This window comes from Triplophysa dalaica, chromosome 12, assembly GCF_015846415.1.
Source record: "Triplophysa dalaica isolate WHDGS20190420 chromosome 12, ASM1584641v1, whole genome shotgun sequence".
In the NCBI taxonomy this organism is placed as follows: domain Eukaryota; kingdom Metazoa; phylum Chordata; class Actinopteri; order Cypriniformes; family Nemacheilidae; genus Triplophysa; species Triplophysa dalaica.
This window is the reverse complement of record NC_079553.1, coordinates 11,537,505-11,557,706: the sequence shown is the minus strand read 5'-3', so window position 1 is coordinate 11,557,706 and position 20,202 is coordinate 11,537,505. Positions and strand designations below refer to the sequence as shown.

General features: G+C 37.3%; 2 protein-coding genes across 2 annotated transcripts; both read left to right on the top strand.

The window, feature by feature from the left end:
* Positions 1 to 628: 628 nt before the first annotated feature.
* Positions 629 to 4,464, top strand: opn9 (opsin 9). Its single transcript, XM_056762195.1, is given in 8 exon segments — positions 629 to 755; positions 1,784 to 1,934; positions 2,337 to 2,476; positions 2,802 to 2,940; positions 3,130 to 3,244; positions 3,361 to 3,441; positions 3,555 to 4,080; positions 4,232 to 4,464. Coding segments are annotated over 8 exon segments (1,512 nt in total).
* Positions 4,465 to 5,642: 1,178 nt separating this feature from the next.
* iffo1b (intermediate filament family orphan 1b) lies at positions 5,643 to 19,758 on the top strand. Its single transcript, XM_056763174.1, has 9 exons — positions 5,643 to 6,983; positions 9,904 to 9,964; positions 10,468 to 10,563; positions 11,661 to 11,801; positions 13,078 to 13,265; positions 13,365 to 13,485; positions 14,191 to 14,280; positions 15,280 to 15,410; positions 15,500 to 19,758. The coding sequence occupies exons 1-9, from the start codon at positions 5,986 to 5,988 to the stop codon at positions 15,582 to 15,584; spliced, it is 1,911 nt and encodes a 636-aa protein (XP_056619152.1). The 5' UTR covers positions 5,643 to 5,985; the 3' UTR covers positions 15,585 to 19,758.
* Positions 19,759 to 20,202: the final 444 nt, after the last annotated feature.

Below are 20,202 nucleotides of genomic sequence, written 5' to 3'. Positions count from 1 at the left end.
TCTTTATTCATTTCTTGATTTTTGTCATATCATATATAGAAACAGACTGTTTGTTAAGACATCCTTGAATATGAGCAAAAGACGTGAAAATACCTTTCCATTGTTTACCCTTTTTATCTTTTAGATTTTTTGAACTCCTACAAATTCTTGAGTAACATATCTGAGTGGTATATTCTCATTCATATTCACATTTTTTTAGCAAAGCAGAGTGACTAAGCACATGAAAACCAAAGAATGTATTTCTGATGTGCACAAAAAGATTGTGACTTGGAAAATAAAGTGACTAATAAAACATAGTGAAAACATTATATTACCCATTTATAAATATTCATGCTTGATATTAAAATAATTATAATGTTAAACAAAAAAAATTGTGAATGTTTTGAAATTTGCTCATATTTGCCAGGGGTGCCAGTAATTCTCATATTTAAATATTATATATATTTATTCATAATAAATTATTACATTTATATCAGCCTGACATTAAAATATTAAAATATTAAATTGTATGATTTTATGTATTATTTATCATTTTTTATTTATCATTTATTAAACATTTTTCCCAAGGATGCCAAAAGCATTTTTTTGTTCTTAAAATTGTCATTTTTCTCTCTCTTTTTAGCAATTAATGTCTCAACGTGTGAATAGCTCATGGAAGGGGTCTGTCTTTGTCCCATCCTCCGTCCCTCATGCTTTCCGTTCTCATCTTACTTCATCTGCTGACCTCAGCATAGCTATCGTCCTCATCATCACAGGCCAGTCACATATGTTAATCTGACATTCATACATTCTTCCTTAATCTTTGATATTTATTGATATGCTTAAATCTGTGCAGACTTCTACTGGTAGTTAAGCACACAACTGTTTAAACATTACCTAAAGATATTTCTAAAAGATCATTGCATTGTTGTCCAGTGTGCTTTTTTGTTTTAAAATGTAACCTTTTGTCATATATTTTATTTTATGAACCTCATTTATATATTTTGCTGCATTTTTTTATTCAACAAAATAAATTGTTACTTTTAAATTTAAATTAAATCATATTATTACAATTGTGGTTTACTGCAACCAAAATTAGCTAACCAAGTGGTTTACCAAGGACACAACAGTGTATGCGAAGCCTGTGATAAAATAAGAGATCTCTGCAGAAAAGAAAGAAAACAATCTATTGGCTGTTGAATCTATTGACTGTTGTAAGGTGGAAGCAGTCAAACTGCATATAAAGATATATAATTTGTCAATCATGAAACTGTTTTCAAATCTCAGTAACTCTTTGCACTTATTTCACATTTCATAGTTCACATTTTATAGTATTCTAAATACACAGTTAAAAATGTTGAAAGCGGTTTTATTTTATAATTGTGTTATTTTTTTAATATTAAGCATGCTTCACTGACACTCTTACACCCTTAATGATTCTTTATAGTTAATGCACTTTTTGTTTTGGTTATCAATATAATTAGCCCATAAATTATTATAGGTTTTCTATTGGACATCTTGGACAAGGGCAATACAGTAAAATATTTAAAATAAAGGCACGTAGCAAAACCAAATGATTAATGCATTAAGAAAATGTTTAATGTAATCCTTCTTAAAACAAAAGGGCATACTTTTCAATAACCTATTTGTCTGTTTATATGGGAAATAATAATATTAATATATATTAATATAATACTAATCAATATTTCAGGCTTTTTGTGTTTGTTGACCACCCACTGCAGATTCACATTTACTGATTCCCTCATATATTTAGCCATGACCAAAATCTCTCTCTTTTCCTCAGGTGTGGTGTCAGTGGTTGGGAATGGGCTGGTGTTGTTAGTTTACGGCCAGAGGAGAAAAAAGCTCAGAGCTCATGAGCTGATGACAGTCAATCTAGCTTTGTGTGATTTTGGCTACAGCCTGTTAGGAGCGCCGTGTATTATTACCTCAAGGTACCGCCAATGAAATGCATTTTAGACATTTAGTTTTGTGCTTTGCCAATACAATATGCATACATTATAAAAGCTCTCAGTATATTTATCTGTTACATCACAAATATATTACTCGCTCTTGTGATTATTCCTGCATATTTAAGGAGCTTGTAAAATCAGTATTCTGTTAGTTAGAAAAGGAGCTTTACAGTCCATATAAAAGCCACTGATAATGACATTTCATAATATCCAAGCAAGGAATAATATTGAGCTGATTTGACTTAAGTGAAACCTCACCAGCAAAAGAAGAAGAGTCATTAGATCTGAGCTGAGCATTTATTTGATATTCAGAGTTCTGGATATTTTTGGATATGCTGCACTCAGGATTGTGTTACTGGTGTTTCTCTCTCTTTCCTCCTGTAGTCTGTCTCATGCATGGATTTTTGGAGAAGCAGGATGTCTGTGGTATGGGTTTCAGGGATTTGTTTTTGGGATTGGATCCCTCATTACCACCAGCCTTATTTCACTCGACCGCTGTTTTAAGATCTGTAGCTGGCAATATGGTATACCTTTTCTATACGTATAGCCTCATTTTCCTGTCTCCAGTAGATGTTTATGTTTGTTTATTTAAAACAAAAATTATAATATCCCATATTAACATGTACATGACTCTTTCTTCCGTGAAACACAAAATAAGATATTTTGAGAAATGTCTCAGTGGTTTTGTGTCCATACAATGGAAGCCAATGATGTCCAGTGTTGTTTGGTTACCGGCATTCTTTGAAATATCTTTTTTTGTGTTGTGCAGAAGAAAGAAAGTAATGAGTTAACAATATAACATTTTTTTAGCATGAACTATACCTATAACGTTATTTTATGTATTCTCAGGTCAGTGGCTTGAGAAAAGACACGCCTCTCTATCAATTTCTCTAGTATGGCTCTATACAGTATTCTGGGCTTCTCTACCTGTCTTTGGCTTTGGTAGTTACGGTCCTGAACCATTTGGAATCAGCTGCACCATAAACTGGTAAAAAGTCTTCAGCAGTTAACAATACTGTATATTCACATAGGAACTTGTGGTGTGCTTGTGGCAAGTTTTGGAGTGAATTCGCAAGAATCCTGTACATAGCAATCACTTTTAAGCCAAGTAATTTTGTCAACTGGAACATGCTACAAGTACAGATCGTACATGATGATTGTATTTATGTATGAACAGGTGGAGGATGAAGTCTTCTCTGAATGACAGAGTCTACATTTTTCTGATCCTGACACTCTGCTTTGGAGTTCCCACCCTCACCATCATCACCTCATATGCTGCCATCATCATAAAGGTGGGAGAACATTTAAAAAAAATTGAGATTATCATTCATACTGATACAAACAATATACCTTGGTTGAAGTAGGTTGAAGGAAATTCAAGTGTAGTGACAGTGTGTGATGATTTCAGGTGTATCGGTCTGGTCGCATATTGGCCTCAATTCCTTCATCCAATGTCACAAACAGCAACAAAGATATTCGGCTGACAAAGGTACCAAATCCAACTGAATTACCCATCAAGTTTAGAAATCCTACATTTATGCCTGACATTCCATTTTCGTTTCCTTCTTGCATCATACAGTTTCTGAACCATTCTTGTTGCAGATAGCAGCAGTGGTGTGTTCCTCATTTCTCATTGCATGGACTCCCTATGCGATAATTTCTCTTTATTCCGCTCTGACTGCCAAAGAGATGCATCCTGGAGAAGAAGGGGGAACAGCCCTCTCAGCTGGAATGTCAGAAACGGGGTATGGTCACGTTCGAAAGCTTTCTGACGTCTTTGGTTTTCCTTTCCTCGTCAACTGGACCTCGCCAGAACACTTTGGAGATGCTATTGGTACCTGGAGGAATGCGACTCCCGGTCAATTTCAGTCTTTATTAGGACATGGACCCAAATCAACATTGGGTTCTGTACATGGAGGAATGGATAAACCACATTATGTTTCCAGCCTGAGTCCTGAGGTCACTCTGATACCTACCATTTTTGCAAAGTCACACTGCATAATAAACCCCTTCATCTACCAGATCATGAACCAAGATTTCAGAGAGGACGTTTATGATCTCCTGTGCTGGAGAGTGAAAGATGGAGAGAGGAGGAGGGCTAGGAGCACAGATGGAAGTGTTTCGGAGGGTGAAAATTGGATTATACTATCTGTTTAAAACGTTTTAAAACTTTCTGACTTTATCTTGAAGTATATTTGTACAAATTTCATTTCGTCTTGTTTTACACCCATATTTATTGTCCTTTTCTATCCATTTCTTTGTCTTCTGCACACATGCAGGGCATCGTGGGAGCATCAGTCTTTCTTACATTTACAGCTGGAAAAGGAGAAGCACATCTACTAGTCAGACAACCGGGGAGCGGGTGAAGAAAGAATCTTCACGTAAGAGTAAGGGGAAGAGAGGGTCTTCCAAGGGGAATGCCCCAGATGGGTGGGCATCCCTGGAGACTGTGACCTTAGACACACACTCCAATCTGGAAAGAGAGAAGTAAAAGGAATGTAGTTACATGTAAGGAGTGATGACAGTTCATGCCAAACACCATGAAGTTCATTATGCAGTTGGTTAACTCCTTTCCATTTCCAGCATTTTGCATATGCTTTTATCCAAAACGAAAACTAGTAAATCTATTTTTTAGCATAACGTTGTCAAAGGAATCAAAATTGTTTTATTTTTCTCTCCCACATGACGTTCAACATGTTTAAAGGCCTCCCGGCAGGAGAGCACTTTGACGCATGCGCATTTGGTTTGTACGGTTGGGCAAAAAAAGTACAAGTATTCCTCAATATCGAAATTCATCAAATATTTTGCAAAGATCAGCTTATATACATCGTGCCTCTGCTTGTAAATGAGCGGATGGACCAAATTAAGGATGTCTTTAGTCTGTGGACCTTGACATCAACTTTAACCATGATGTCTATGAGGAGGTCTGGAAATCTCTCGGATGTCTCCTAAAATATCTTTAATTGTGTTCCGAAGACGTAGGAAGGTCTTAAAGCATGTTGAACATCATGTGGGCGAGTAAATAATAACGCAAATTCGATTTTGAGATGAACTTTTCCTTAAAATTGTGAAGTTAAGTGTCCTCCTCCAAATCCAATTTCACCCACAATGTAATAGATTTTCAATCATTTCTTCTTTATGTTATCTTGGATGTATACCTTTTTATAGATCGGGCACCAGTTAGGATTTTCATATTTATCTGTATTTAGCCAATGTACCCAATGTATATTTATTTATTATCTTCTATTGTATGTCCATATAACCTACAGACACTTTCTAAGTAAATGTGAAGTGCTAATAAAGTATAATATAAACCTAAAAAGTCTCTAACATGTTTGTCCTTGTAAATCAAAATCCCCCTGAATCCCACCAAAGGTTTTTGTTGCAGGCGGGTGACGTAAGCATTGCTCTGTTATTATTACACATGACGTAATACCCTTGTTTGCCGTAAGTACATCTCTAGGACATACGCGCTTGAAGAATAAAACACAGGGGCTGTTTTTCACCGTTAATCCATGCAATTTCAAGTAAATAATATGTTTTGTTGCCAACAGTATCTACCAGACACATTACATCCCTCGAATAAGGAGTTAAATCAGATGAAGCCTAACACGCGTTACCCTACTGCAGTTATTACGGTAGCGTGCGCACTGAATCTCTGCAGAGACTCGCGCAAGTGTATTTGCGAATCTAGACGGAGCGGTCTCAAGTCGTGCGTTTGGACTTATTTTAAAAGGCATTTCGTTTATATTATTCATTACAGTCCGTTTTATTTCGTAAAATAGAGTTTGCATGCTTCTGTAACGCATTCGACTATATCGTTTGTCTGCATTTTGCACTTTGATCATTTGCTGCAGTGAGACTATTATCTCCATCAGCATCCATTCAACCTTACTCATCAATCACTAATACTCTTAACTTGTAACACAAGGAGTTGGATGTGGATATTGCCGTGTCGTTTGGTTGCAAACCACAATTAGCCTTTAAAACCAAGCCGTTAACTGTTTGTAGAGTCAGGCACAAGCTCGTGTTCATGCCCGATCTGCAGCGCTTCAGTTTTCCGTACCGTAGTATGAATTCACCTCTCCATCATCAGCATCAGCATCAACTGCAGACACCAGAAGGACCTGGACATCCCGATTCCCCGTCCGGTTTGCTCCCCGAGGCTGCCGACCAATCTTCTTTTTTCCTTGGAGATCCTACTGGATTCGGATTTGGCCCAGTCGGCGTCTCCCAAAGCGCACTTGACTTTACAGGATCTCACAGTGGGTTACCTTACCTGCATTTCAATCCCTCCCTTCACTGGTCCCAACCTCCCCCTCCTACTGCCATGGCACTGAGAAACGACCTGGGCTCCAACATAAGCGTGCTGAAGACCCTAAATCTGCGGTTCCGATGCTTTCTGGCTAAAGTGCATGAACTTGAAAGACGCAATAAGATTTTGGAGCTTCAGCTACAGCAGGCCTTGGACAGTAATAAATCGGTTGGATGCGTAGAGGACGGAAGGACCAAAGACGTCGGTGTCCAAACTGGGTTTGTTGGCCCTATTCCTGTCCGGCCCGGGTCATTATCCCTCCAAAACACCAACAACTCTGCCAAACGTCCCACTACTTTGTTCATGCCTTCTCTCACAACGGTTCTCAAACTGGAACCCAATAAAGTTGACGACGAGAGCGTCTGTTCTGATCCTAAATCAAAAAGAAACCCAACTATCAAAGTTAGTGTCTGCACACCCACCACCGAATCCGCCTCGGCAAATACCAACAACTCCAATAACAGCCCACATGTAAGCAAAGTTGGCGCCTGGACCTCTACCAATCCGCCGCCACGGTTCCTCCCGGGCACTATCTGGTCCTACAGCCACACCCGTAAACTGGGAAGCGGGTCAGAGACTCGGGTCACCAGTCCTGGGGTGTCGTGGGTTCACCCGGATGGAGTCGGTGTCCAGATAGACACTATAACCCCGGAGATCAGAGCACTTTACAATGTCCTGGCTAAAATCAAAAGGGAGAGGGACGAGTACAAACGAAGGTAAATCTGGAGAATAATATAGATGTTGTTTATTTTTGTGATGAGTTACATTTTGAGATTCAATAGCTAATTTTTTCTACTTTTGATCAAATGATATTTCTATGCATCAAAGCTAAATGACTAAATGCATCACGTTAAATGTATGATGTAGCTTTATAATACTTCGTTTGTGCACCAGGTAGTTTATTCATAGAAATCATATCACATTATTTTGTTGGCTCCTGGGATCGTAAGGCTGCATTTTTTGCGTTCTCCAATCCACTGTCCGTCATCCCGGTGCTGAAGGGAAATCCTACTCTTCCTTATCATCAACAGTGCATTAGTCATAAAGTAACACTGCTTATGCACAACTGAATTGCAAGTGGAGCACTCAGCATTATCTTGCTATTATTGAAGCAATAACCAGGAACGTTGCAGCTGAAAATGGTTACTGTTTAGTGTTTAAGACACGCAGGAGTCCAAGATAAAGAAGATCCTGTTACCAGAATTAGTGAAACAAAAGAGAATGAGTTTTGACATACACTTCTGTTTGATTAAATGGAGCACATGTGTTGCAGATGTATTGAGACGTGATAAGATGATATCTCCAAGACTTTTTTAAGGCCTAAAAGAGCAAATCTGATTTTGTAGAATGGAGACTTTACCTTATTAACTCCTACATTATTATTATTATAAATTACTGTAAAGGTTAACATCAATGGACGACCAAATTGCTTTTTACCAAAACCAATAATTATTTTTCACATGATCACAGTTTATTAGCTGTAGTTTAAAAAAAGGTAATCAAATGTGACAAGAAAGGTATGTAATGGATTAGGTTGAAGGTCCATTATTAGATAATACAAATTTGGTGCTCAAACCAAGCAATGACTATTTTTTTCAGTCTGTTGTGTAAAAAGGTCGCATTATCAATTAAAGAACGAAACACTCGGTTAGATCAATGTGTCTCAATCATTTGGTCCCAAAGTTGTATCAATATAAAAAAGTAGTCCACTGTATTTTTGGGTATAATATGTCACAGTTACCTTCATTTTACCACCTTCGCTTAAATAAATAAACCACAGTGTCCTAAACCCACTAGCAAAAATATCTGGTGACTGAATAATGTTTGGTTTGATTGTGTCATGTCCCATGTTCATAGTATGCCCATTTTTATTATTAGGTGGAGAATAATATTAAAAGGTATTTCTGGCAAAGGTATTTCAGCTATGAAGAAAAGCCCCCAATCGTCAATGTTCAGACCTGCAGCACCCAGAGCACCACATTCCAGCAGCAACCAGTCACATATAGCATCTCCCTATCTCTTTCTTTCTTTCTTTCTTTCTTTCATTCTTCATCTATCTATCTATCTATCTATCTATCTATCTATCTATCTATCTATCTATCTATCTATCTATCTATCTATCTATCTATCTATCTATCTATCTATCTATCTATCTATCTATCTATCACTCTCTCTCTCTCTCTCTCTCTCTCTCTCTCTCTCTCTCTCTCTCTCTATCTATCTATCTATCTATACTACCTACCTACCTACCTACCTACCTACCTACCTATCTATAGGCTCATGTGAGTATCTCTCCTTCTCAATTCCTCCATTACAGTCAGAACTTCAAGCAGCGGTGTTCAATGTTGTATCTGCATTGCAGTACATGTACAAGGACTCTGCGGCGAAACATCCGCTCTCTCTCTTTCCCTTTCTCTCTTACTCTCTTTCATTCCCCTTTCTCCCCCTTTCTCTACTTCACACTTTTATTATCTGTCAGTCCTCTCAGTAATTCTTTGTTTGCACCTTTGGTTGGCAGTTATGCAGTAACCTTGGTGTCCAGTAAAGATGTTTAATAAATGCTGCTGCAATGCTCTGAATGTCAAACAGGCCTTACGTAAGAACAGCGCTTTTTCTGTTCCACCTCATTGCAGTATACTACCTCACTGGACCATATTACTGTTGAACAGGCAGACAGTAAATTAACCTTGACTGACGGATCATTTAAAAGGACTGAAAGGAGGCAGGCTTTGCACTTATGTTCAGATAGCATACTCAAAAACAACAACACTGGTGCCGTTGTGTCCCTGAAGTGCATGTGTAGACGTTTTTCATTCAAATCCAATTTCTTCTTTTTTCATGCGGGTTTCATGCACCTCTGTTGTGAACATCTGCTTCCTTTATTTGTGATATTTTTCATGAAAACATTGGAAAATAATATAAAAATTAAAAGTAGCATTTCCTCATTTTCTTTCACCCTTCACGCACACACTCACACACACATTTATGTCAGGTTTCAGTTTGTCTGCTGAAAAAGGAAATTCCCTAAAAAAAATAAAGGAGACATTTCGTCCTTTCAAGAAGTGAAACCTTTATCTGTTGATATCTTGGATATTAAAGGGGTTATATGGCGCGAATACATGTTTTTCTGTGTCTCTCATGTGTTATAAGTTGCCCATACATGTTAAACACAAAAAATAAAAGTGTCGGAACAAAAGATGTATTCTATCTAAAAGCGAATGCTTACCCAGACTTGCCTGAAATGCCACGTGTAACCACTCCTACACAAATCTACGTCAGTTCATGGTATGATTTGACTAAGACCGCCCAAATGTATAGCAAGTAAGGCAAGGTTTATTTGTTACGGGATGTTGAAAATACCTAATTTTTTTTACCTTAAATCGTGTATACACATTGCTTACATCTAAAACAAGTGATAATATTTGTTTAAGCCGTGTCATACGACCCCTTTAAGAAGCTGAGAATAGAAAAGTACCTATATGTTCTGTTCTGTTTTGCGTTTCATATCAATAAGTATCTTAAGCATTAGCACTGGTCAAACACTTTAAACAACCTTTTTTTGTACATCATGGACACACATTATTTATGTACACATGAACTATTGGTTCTGAATGTATGTTCTGTTTTTTTTTTCAGATGGGAGGAGGAATACACTATGAGGATGGACATGGAGCAGAGAGTCAGTGATCTACAGGAGGTCAGGAGCACTTAATACCAAGCCAAACTCTCCTCTTTAACGATTTGTTCTTTATAGATTTGTGAACACCACACTTGGCTTTGATGCGGTGTTATTGGCCTGGCCTCTTGTTGTAATGGTGTAGTTTTAATTCCAATGAAATAATACTAAACAGTCTCTTCAAGTGTAAACAGAACAGGGAAATCACGTGTGTTGTGTTTAAAGCTTTAGATTATATAGGTCAGCAGGCTTGAAGCCTGTAGGCGTTTGTAGAATTTCCAGTTGAACAATAGAGAGTAAAGATCTTATTGATTTTATGTAAACCAAAATGAACCCCTTTTTAGACTTCTGCAGTATATGTAAAGATTTCATTGTGAGTCACTTGGTGGTCTGCTAGACTAAGTATAAGTAACAGTTTGGTGGTTCAGAACAAGAAAATGTTCATGTCTTTCTTCATAATGGCAAATAATAGTTTTATTTGTTTTAATAAGACTGTTTGGATATGCCTTTATGTGTGTATGCAGGATCTACAGGAGAGTGAAGTTTGTCAGGATGAGTTAGCCCTCAAAGTGCAACAGCTGAAAGCTGAACTTGTGCTCTTTAAAGGACTCATGAGCAATGTGAGTGTAAAATGCGAAACACTCAAAGACAATTGGTTCTACTGCTCCAAACACAGATGCAATGCGACACCATAAAAGGACTGGTCACCCCAAAATAAAACAAAATCATCAAATCACACACAGTAAGGGGATTTGTGTCCAGCCAAATATATTAATATTAACAGGACGAGCCACTGCCATTACATGGAATAGGTAGGAATGTAACGCTCAACATGGCAACTGTAGCGAAGGAAGGTCCGCATTCCAGTGAAACGAGCCAATCGTCAATCAATATTGACAGATGGTACTCTGGAGCGGGGCTGACATGAGGCACTTGCCAGCTTGTGCAGTCGATGAAGCAAACCTCGAAAAAGGTGCAATATAAGCTTAGTAAACCAAAGTTATTGTACAGTTCATGTCATATTTAATTATTGATAGGAAATATGCTGTTTAATTGTGAGTTTGGCCTGCGATTTTAGAAATATCTGCCTTCCCCCATTCAAGTAAATAGGACCCTGGACTTGTTAAGACGTAAATAACTGCCCAGAAGTGTTGCAAACATGGCTGCCGAGTGGCACTACTTCAGTAAATGGGCTTTGGTCCAGCAAGCTTATTAATATTTTGTGCATTACAGTTAGACTGTGCTTCAGATTTAATTGATAGTCACAATATTTTTCTTTGAAACACACTCACAATGCTGTAAAATTCCCCCTTTCACACTCAAACTGCATCTTTGTTTATCTGAATCTTATAAATGTTTCGCAGAATTCATTGTTTGAAAATGAGAAAGTAAATCATGCTTATATCAAATACTTTTCCCAGAAATTTGTTAAAAATAGTTCAAAAGCGAGAGTCAAAATTGCTTGTTTTGCACACACGCATTAGCCATATGTCCAAAATGACACATCACACTTTGTCTCATGTGTCAGAATGGAAGTGCCGCTGTGGTTTTAGTTTCACATTATCACTGAAACTGTCAGTAGTGTTATTGTCCTCGCCACTAAAACAGAGCATTTTATAAGAATTGACTTCTGTCATTAACAGTCAGCAGCTATCGGTAATCTAATAACTTTGACTCTCAATGACAAATATACCCACACAAATCTGCACACTTACAGAACCTGTCTGAGCTGGACAGTAAGATCCAGGAGAAGGCCATGAAGGTGGACATGGATATCTGCAGACGCATTGACATCACTGCTCGCCTGTGCGATGTCGCCCAACAAAGAAACTCTGAAGATCCGATCAAGATCTTTAAGGTATATGCTCACTGAATCACTCACATCATCTGAGCATTTCTAGCTTTAATATCTCTTTTAATTCTGTCTGTCGATCTTTAATTTTGTGTCATATCAGTTGTTTTTCCTAGACATCAGCAAAATTAATCAGCATGTCAGAAATTTCTACTATAAAAAAGACCCAGAAATCTAACAAATGTCTCCATTAGAGTTTCATAAGAGATCACATCAATGTTGAAAACTAAGCTCAGATTTACGAAGTCTGCAATCAAACGTCAGTATTATTAAAGATTTTTACATCAAGTCAAACATTTCTCATTATCTTTTTAAAATTCATGGGGCCTCATAAACTTTATCCATCAAAAGACGTGTGTTAGACGGCTTGGGCGGAGCATCTGTTAACTCCTCCCCTTCAACTGTCTGTATGGTGCCAGTTCCATTTCAAAGTTCAACGGCTGTATTTATGCATCCAAAAAAAATGGCAGAGAAAGATGAAAGCCATGCCCACTATTATTGTCATTAGAAATTCCATTTCACAAGGAAATGTGTCAAAATATGCATGAATAAACGATCACAACGTCCGGTTCACGGGGACTTTAAATGTGGTAAAAATTTGTCACAATTGATCAGTTTTACTAGTAACTTCCATGAACTATTGAGAGCCTCCATGAACCGCAATTGCTGTGAAAAAAACTGTTCCATTGGAGTCAATGGAGTTGACACAACTCTCTCTCTCAATGGTTCTGTATTAACCCAAATCCTGATGATTTTATCTAAACATTACATTCAATGTACACCTCTTAATGGATTTTAATGTCTCATTTGTTTCCCTTTTATCTTTTCTGAGCAATTTTAAGAGAAACTTCTAAGACTAAGTTGATTCTTAAAGGAGACATAACCGAGAACCCCATCAGATTTCCTGAGTTATGAAAGAGAGCAATAACATTTAGCTCCTGGTATCACCTTAATGCAAAGAACATTTCGATAAATTTTGCTTTTAACACAGCCTTTCTAATTTGTAGGTATGTCATTTATTATGTATCTTACGCCTTCATAAATTGTGTGTTAAATAATATCCCAGCATCCTCTTTGCCTCCCTCTCTCATATAGCTGCAGTGGTTTTCTGCTGATGCTGGTCTGCATTGCATTGTGGGTAGAACAGGGGACAATGCAGCATATTCATTTGTTTGTATTTTTAGTCTATTTATATATTTGGTCAAGAAAACTTATTTAGGTTAGATAAGAGCAAGTATTCCAAAGTCCTGCAATATTTATGCCCCCCCTCTCTCTCTCTTAGGTTCCTAGCCCTCAGAACGCAATCACCTCTCGTGCCCGTAAACAAGCCTGTCAGCCTGCCACTGGCAGCGAGACAGATGAGCCAGTCAGCACTTCTGAGAGTGATGGAGGTTGTGTGAGAGAAGATGAAGTGTGCCCTCCTTCAACCTTTCAGATCAATGAGGAGATGCAGAGAATGTTAACTCAACTGTGAGCGCATTAACATGCAGGGCAACATGTCATACTGCTATCTCCATTTATAGTTTGGAACTGATGTAATAATTGGATTGCTATGCGTGTTTTTGTCAGGCGTGAGTGTGAGTTTGAGGATGACTGTGACTCCCTGGCCTGGGAAGAGACTGAGGAGACGCTCCTCCTGTGGGAGGATTTCCCAGGATGCACTTTAACAGCAGACACAAGTCAGGGTGAAGTAAGTGCAATGCATTATGGGTCATAGGGACAAGTGATGTCTTTATTCATTTCAGTTGATGTAGTTGATATTTGTGGTTGATAAACTTTACAGCTTAACTTTTTCAATAAGTAAATGTTTTTTGTATGTTTTTTTGTTATTTTTTGAATACATGTAGATTTAATCTTGATTAAAATGATATTAACCGCCTCTTAAACATCTACAGTAAGGTATGTGCTCTGTTAATCTTCAAGTGTAAAATTATTGGTAATTCTGAAAGCTTTCCTCTCTTTTCTTTTAAAAGATCTTTCAATGTTTTTTTCCCACACTCCTTCATCTTTATTCTTCGGACACTTCTCCTGTTGTTGATCTTTCCCATATTTTTAATTTTTTTGCATGTAAACAGACACATGGCTCATATTAAGGTCTGGGTACTCAGTGTAGTTCGCTGTGGGGCAGTTCAATACCAAGCATCACTGACATTAGCTAATGCGGTGTTGGCTGGAAGTGCGTGGTGTGTCATCGAAAGCTCAAAGGATTCAAAGTGTTTAACTTTTTCCAACGGCGGGATCATTAATCCAGTATTTTATTTTCCCTCTGGTGAAATCTCCTCTGTTGTTGAGTGCTTACGCTTCGCCCTGAGATAATGGGTATGTGATCTTTCTCTCTTTCTCTCTCTCTCTCTCTCTCTCTCTCTCTCTCTCTCTCTCTCTCTCACTCACTCAGGAAGAGAGTTTGGAGAAGGTGATAAAAGACACAGAGTGTCTGTTCAACTCCAGGGAGAAAGAATATCAGGACACTATAGGCCAGATAGAGGTGAGAACATGAGTTTACCTTGCAACATTAAAAAAAATACAGTTTGCATCAAAATAATTCAATTGTCTCAGTTGATGTTTCATAAATCTATAAGTTGTAGCAATTGTTTTAACACTGTTTGTAAAATTTACAAATATCTCAAAAATCTCTGTTCCAGTTATTGAATAATGCCATACTATTGGCATAATATTGAAAATACTGAACTGAGGCATTATATATATTTACTCTGTTATCATGTAATATAGAAAAACAGAATGTTTATTTTTATTTATTACATTTTCTAGAAATTTCTTAAAAGCATAAATGGCATTATTTCCTAAATCTCACTCATTCTTGTTATACATGTAGGAAAGCATCTAACAGTATACATAAACAATATACTGACATATACATGTTTTATATGTAGATAGAACAATTATTATATTATACCATATTAATTACATAATATATTATTATACTATATATATAATATAATATTTACACAGTTTGGTTCTACAGGCGTGCTAGAGGGTGCTAAGCACCTTCAAACGAATGTAAGGTCACCCACAGATTCAGAAAGAATTATTTAGTTTACATGTGAATAAGACAAAATCTCAAGACTAAATCTCTCAACGTTTCGTATAAGCCAACTGTGATTGTATTCACTACCCCTACTAGCACCACAGTTCATTTTCATAATTTTATACTTTGTAATTACCCTCTGTAATATTTAAAATTGTTTACGCATAATTTTTTCAAATGATTATTTTTTGCTGAATATCATGTCATGCAGGATGTTTCTGCTGCTAAAAATACACTTCCAATTAGATTATACCATGTCTGGTGGTACTATTTTCAGGCGGGTGAAGATTATAAACCATTGTTTATAAATGTAACTATATACTTCTGAGCATTTCAGAAGCACACTAAGTGATTTGGTTTTGGGACCTGAGTATATATATAACAATAGTGTAAAGAATGTCCCATCAGCTCTGTGTGATGCAATCTGTTTTTCTGCAGTTGGAGTTGGCCACAGCAAAATCAGACATGAATCGTCACTTGCATGAATACATGGAGATATGCAGTATGAAGAGAGGGCTGGACGTACAAATGGAGACCTGCAGAAGACTCATCACCCAGAGCGGAGACAAGTATGCATGCATGCTGTCTGTCACAATATTCCATCATATTTCAATACTTCTCTCACTGTTTCTATTTTTTACTACTTTTGTCTTTGCAGTAAATCCAGTTCGCCTGTTCCTGGAGCAAGTGCAGATGTAAATGGAGACACAGAGAGGGATAAATCCGAGGATGGAGGAAGATAATAGTGATGAAATGTATCTGCAGGAGGCATTAGTAAAATGAAAAGAGCCCCTTTTGTCCTCACAGCAGGCAACATCTGACCGATATCAACCTTCTCGTGTTTTTGCATTGTATCTGGTCGCTGCCTCTAGTGGTGATGAATGAAATAACATTACATTTTACATTTACGCATTTGTCAGACGCTTTTATCAAAAGCGACTTACATTGCATTATCCTATACATTTTTGTTTCTATGTATGTGCAATCCCCTAAGATCGAACCCACGAACAGTGCCATGCTCTTACCACTGAGCTACAGGAAAGCATCAAGTGCGCTCACTGCTCAACACAAAAAAACACATGTTCACACTGACATGTTCACTCTGTGATATTTTTCCTTGTGGTTGCGCAGCAGAGCAGCACGGCAGTTTTCACACCTACATACGTGTCATTGTGCCTGTGTCCTTTTGCTGATTGTCTTTCTAATCTGATTTCATCGTTTGTCTGCTAACGGGTATCATTCATGTTTTCCGTCTCGTCCTCTAAAGGTCTGAGTCACCGTATTGTCAGCAGCGAACACATTACCTTTGATTGCGGATGTCGAATGGGTTCTCATAAAGTTTCCGTTTCCTAGAGACTCAGAGCAGTTAAGGGGACATTTGTTAATCTATGGTTTCAGCATGTGCCATTACGTGCCGCTGTGTGCTGTGGGTCGGTAGGTGTTGTGCTTCCTGTCTGACCCTCTGTAAATACTAGGCTGTTAATGCAGGTGAGAGGCAGCGGTTTTCCTGCAACTCGAACCGCAAATTCATAAGAAATTTGTGATATTTGACGTGCTAAAAGGATTGTGCTGATGCCTGGCTGCTTTGGAGTCTGAGCTCATGTGTGACTTCCTCTCATGCGAGTGGAAAACATGAGTGATCAGTGAGATCATAGGAGTGAAGTTTGAGGATGTTTTGGCTCGATGTCTAAGATAAGCGTTAACCATGTAAACCGCTTTGTTATTTCCTTTTTACACTGCCCCCAGTTTACTTCGTCTTGGATGTAATTTATGTTGAGCTTTTGTATCAGGAGCCGGATTCAGAAGGAAATTGGCAATGCAACGCAATGGTTGCCATGTGATTGTATTGTGAATTACAGTAGCGATACGTTTTACATTTGCCTTTTTTAGTTCATGCATTCTCTGGGAATCGAAGCCCTGACCTTGGTGTTGCTAGCGCTATTCTTTGGAACAGCAACAGCGTGTTTATTTACTACAATAGGTTCACAGGTTTCTTTTTCATCAGCATTTAAATTCATTTCAGCATTTTAAGCTCATTATCATCTCAGTTTGAGGTGGTTTTGGTCGTTTTTTTTTAAGTGCGCAGCTACAAAACCTTGGAGTCGTCACAGACTTTCTTTCAATAGTGATCAGTCTCCTTTATTCTCCAGAAATATTTGTGTGTAAAAATGTACCAAAAATGTATATTTCTGACAATACCAGTGCAGAGTCATAAAGTAAATTTTCACAGTGTTTTGACGTTTCAGTTCCCCAATCCCCACTATAACTTGTATTGGCATTTTGAGATGATGATGATGGGTTTGGTCTACTGTAGAATGATTTTTTGAGAAATTCAAAGGATTAGAAAAACCAGTGTCTAATCGGCTATTTCTAATAAAACACCCACATGTTTTAAAAGAAACTGGCAAACCGACATCACGTTGGCTTTGATGGTCATGCACATCTTTAGTCAAATAGGGAGTCTAAGCGTAAGCCACTGCATGACTTCAGGGACAAAAGCTTAATTCTGTTGAATGAGTCGGACAGAAACGTTTCGAGTGCCAAATGTGAAATTAAGCCTTTAGGAAAGATTCTTCACACAGTAAAAATGAAAAACCTCATGCTTTTAAAAACATGGTGCTGTGCATCCAGCTTGAACATTTCCATTCTAGAAAAACAAATCAAAGAGTGAAAGCTTTAATAAATGTATGTACAGTACATATCACTTTATAAAATGAAACCGAACAGAGCATGATCTTGTGTTATGAACCATCATCAGGTTGTTTTTCTCTTTATCACATTTTATTATTTGCACACTGACTGCATTGTATGTCTGCTTTAGGTTTTTCCCTTTAACCACACTGAAATTCTGCAAGTTTGGCTTAATTTAATAATTTTATCATGAAGGTATTTCCAAAGCTGATTTTAGTGTTTAAAATCTAAGAATAGATGTGTCAACAGAGACAACTAAAGTCGTTCTAATGGTTAGTCTACAAAATTAGTTAAAGTCCCCGTGAAATTTAAAATGACAGTTCTTAATTTTTCATGAAATATTGCAGCGTTTATAGTACATAGCTTATCAATGTGGGTCATTTTCTTTTAAAAATTCATATACCCTCATAATCTTTAGTTAAAATCTGAAAATGCACTTCCGCCCTGAAATGACGATCCATCTCAAATGACGTAAATTAGACGGAGTGGCCGGAGCATCCATTAACTCCTCCCCTTCAACTGTAAGTCTGCTGCCAGTTTCATTTCCAAATCAATGCAACAGCTGTTCTTACACTTCCAATCAATTCACAGTAAAAAACGCAAGCCACGCCCACAAATGTTCTCCTTTCAAATTCCTTTTCCATCTGAAATGTGTCGTAAGTAGAAACGATTGGAACTTCCCGTTCACGGGGGCTTTAGAGGAAAAATCTAAGGTGACCTTTGACCTGTGAGTTATTATTACAATGTTAAGGTTTGATTTTGAAGAACGTTTTTTGAGAACTGAAAATTGCTGAATAGTATATTGAATTTGTTTTGTGAAATTGCTTTCTAAAGAGTTTTCTCTCAAGGTCTCCTATAAGAAGCACTGTAAACAACTGAGCCATTGTTTAAAATCTTTAATCATATATAATTGTTATTCGTTTTCCAGCACTGAGCTGAACCGTGTGTAAGACTAATGTATGCATGTGTACATGTATGAAGCGCACTACAGGATTCTGCGATGAGTACAATTTTTTTTCCACAGCGATTTACTTCTTGTTTGTTGCTATAACAAGCTTTAAAACTTGAGAATTTTCTTAACAATACGATTTGCATTGTGACCGCAAATCTGATCTTATAGAAAGGACAATAATATTCAGTCAGGGAAATTACTCATTTGAACTGACTATATTTTCCTTTGTTAAATGTCTTTGAAAACCTGCAGATTTGCAGTGGCTACAAACAACGAGTAAATTCCACACAATACCTTCACTAGAATACTAACTGAAGTTGGAAAAATTGAACACGTGCTTAGAAAGAATGCTTATTTGCAATAACAGTATGAATGCTCTGAGGCTGTATCCCAGAGAGAGAGAATATTGTATGCTCAAACGCTGGCTATGCAAGTCCTGTACCCTGACAAGATAAACACTACATTTAAAGGTCTCACTTGAGACTCTTGGAGCTTAGTAGATTCTGGAAGAAAGCCTTAATGTTGTCAGAGACATAACATCCCCGGGTCATTCTGAAACATTTCACAGGAATGAATCTTAACTTGTTCCTACTTTGGAATTGTGATAAAGGAAATGTTTTGTGTCAATGGAGCTTATTACCTCTGAAGGGTTTCTCTTTAAACGTACACATGTGCCTTTGTGGTCGTGGGTCTAGTCATGTATGTAAATTACATCATGACATGATTTGAGCATTGATGAAGTAATGTCTACAAGTATTTTTCGAGAAATTGTCTTGGCTAACTATGTAAAATGTTTTAAAAACAAATTGTGATTGGCAAGCATTACTTCCACTGGTAACCTCCTGAGAAAGCTTCTTATTGCAAGCGTATATTTAGAGTCGGGTAAACTAACTGTTTGTTATTTTTATTGTTTTATTTTTATCATTATATGTGTATTAATCATGACCTCTTGTTAAGGGGCTCAACCATTAATTGTCATGGTAGACCCCAAACTCTTACACCCGTGGTCTAAGACGTTTAAGCTGTTTCGTAAGTCCGGCTCTAGTTATGCGCTTCTATATTTAAACACATTCAAAAGAAGCCATTACCAAGGAGGAAGAAAGACCCAGAAAGTTGCAACGGCGCATGTGGTTTGCGTTCCATTAAAAGAGTAGCAGGACTATATGTATATATATATATAAATATGTATCTAACCAAAAGCAGAACAGGAATTGCTCGCTTTAATGCAAGTGTACAGACAGACTGGAGCTTCAAAACATTTCAAAATAAAGGTTACTGCTGAACAAGCGCTGTGGAGTTTTTGTGTCATTTCGATTGATTCATGTTTTCTTGTTGATTCGATAGCTCATTTTTTCCTCTTGTCTGTTTTACTATCAGTCTATTACGCACTTTAAGACTCTTGATAAGGGAATACTGAAAAATGGCATAAAAAAGCCATTGTTGATCAAACCCATTGTAGATTAGACATTTATGTGCATGTGGTGTTCTTAAGTTCAAATATTTCAATGTAACCTTTTGTCTTTTAACTGGTTACGCTGGTTTTGCGTCTGATAGGACACGCATTGCATTCAAAACCTTTGTTGTAAATAACTAAATAATTCCTAGAATTTCTTTTATTTTATGTAGCTACTTGCAAGAGTGTGCCAATTTTTATGAGGCGTTGTACAACTAATCCTATTATAAATAGACTCACATCCTGAATGTATCTTTAGAGAATG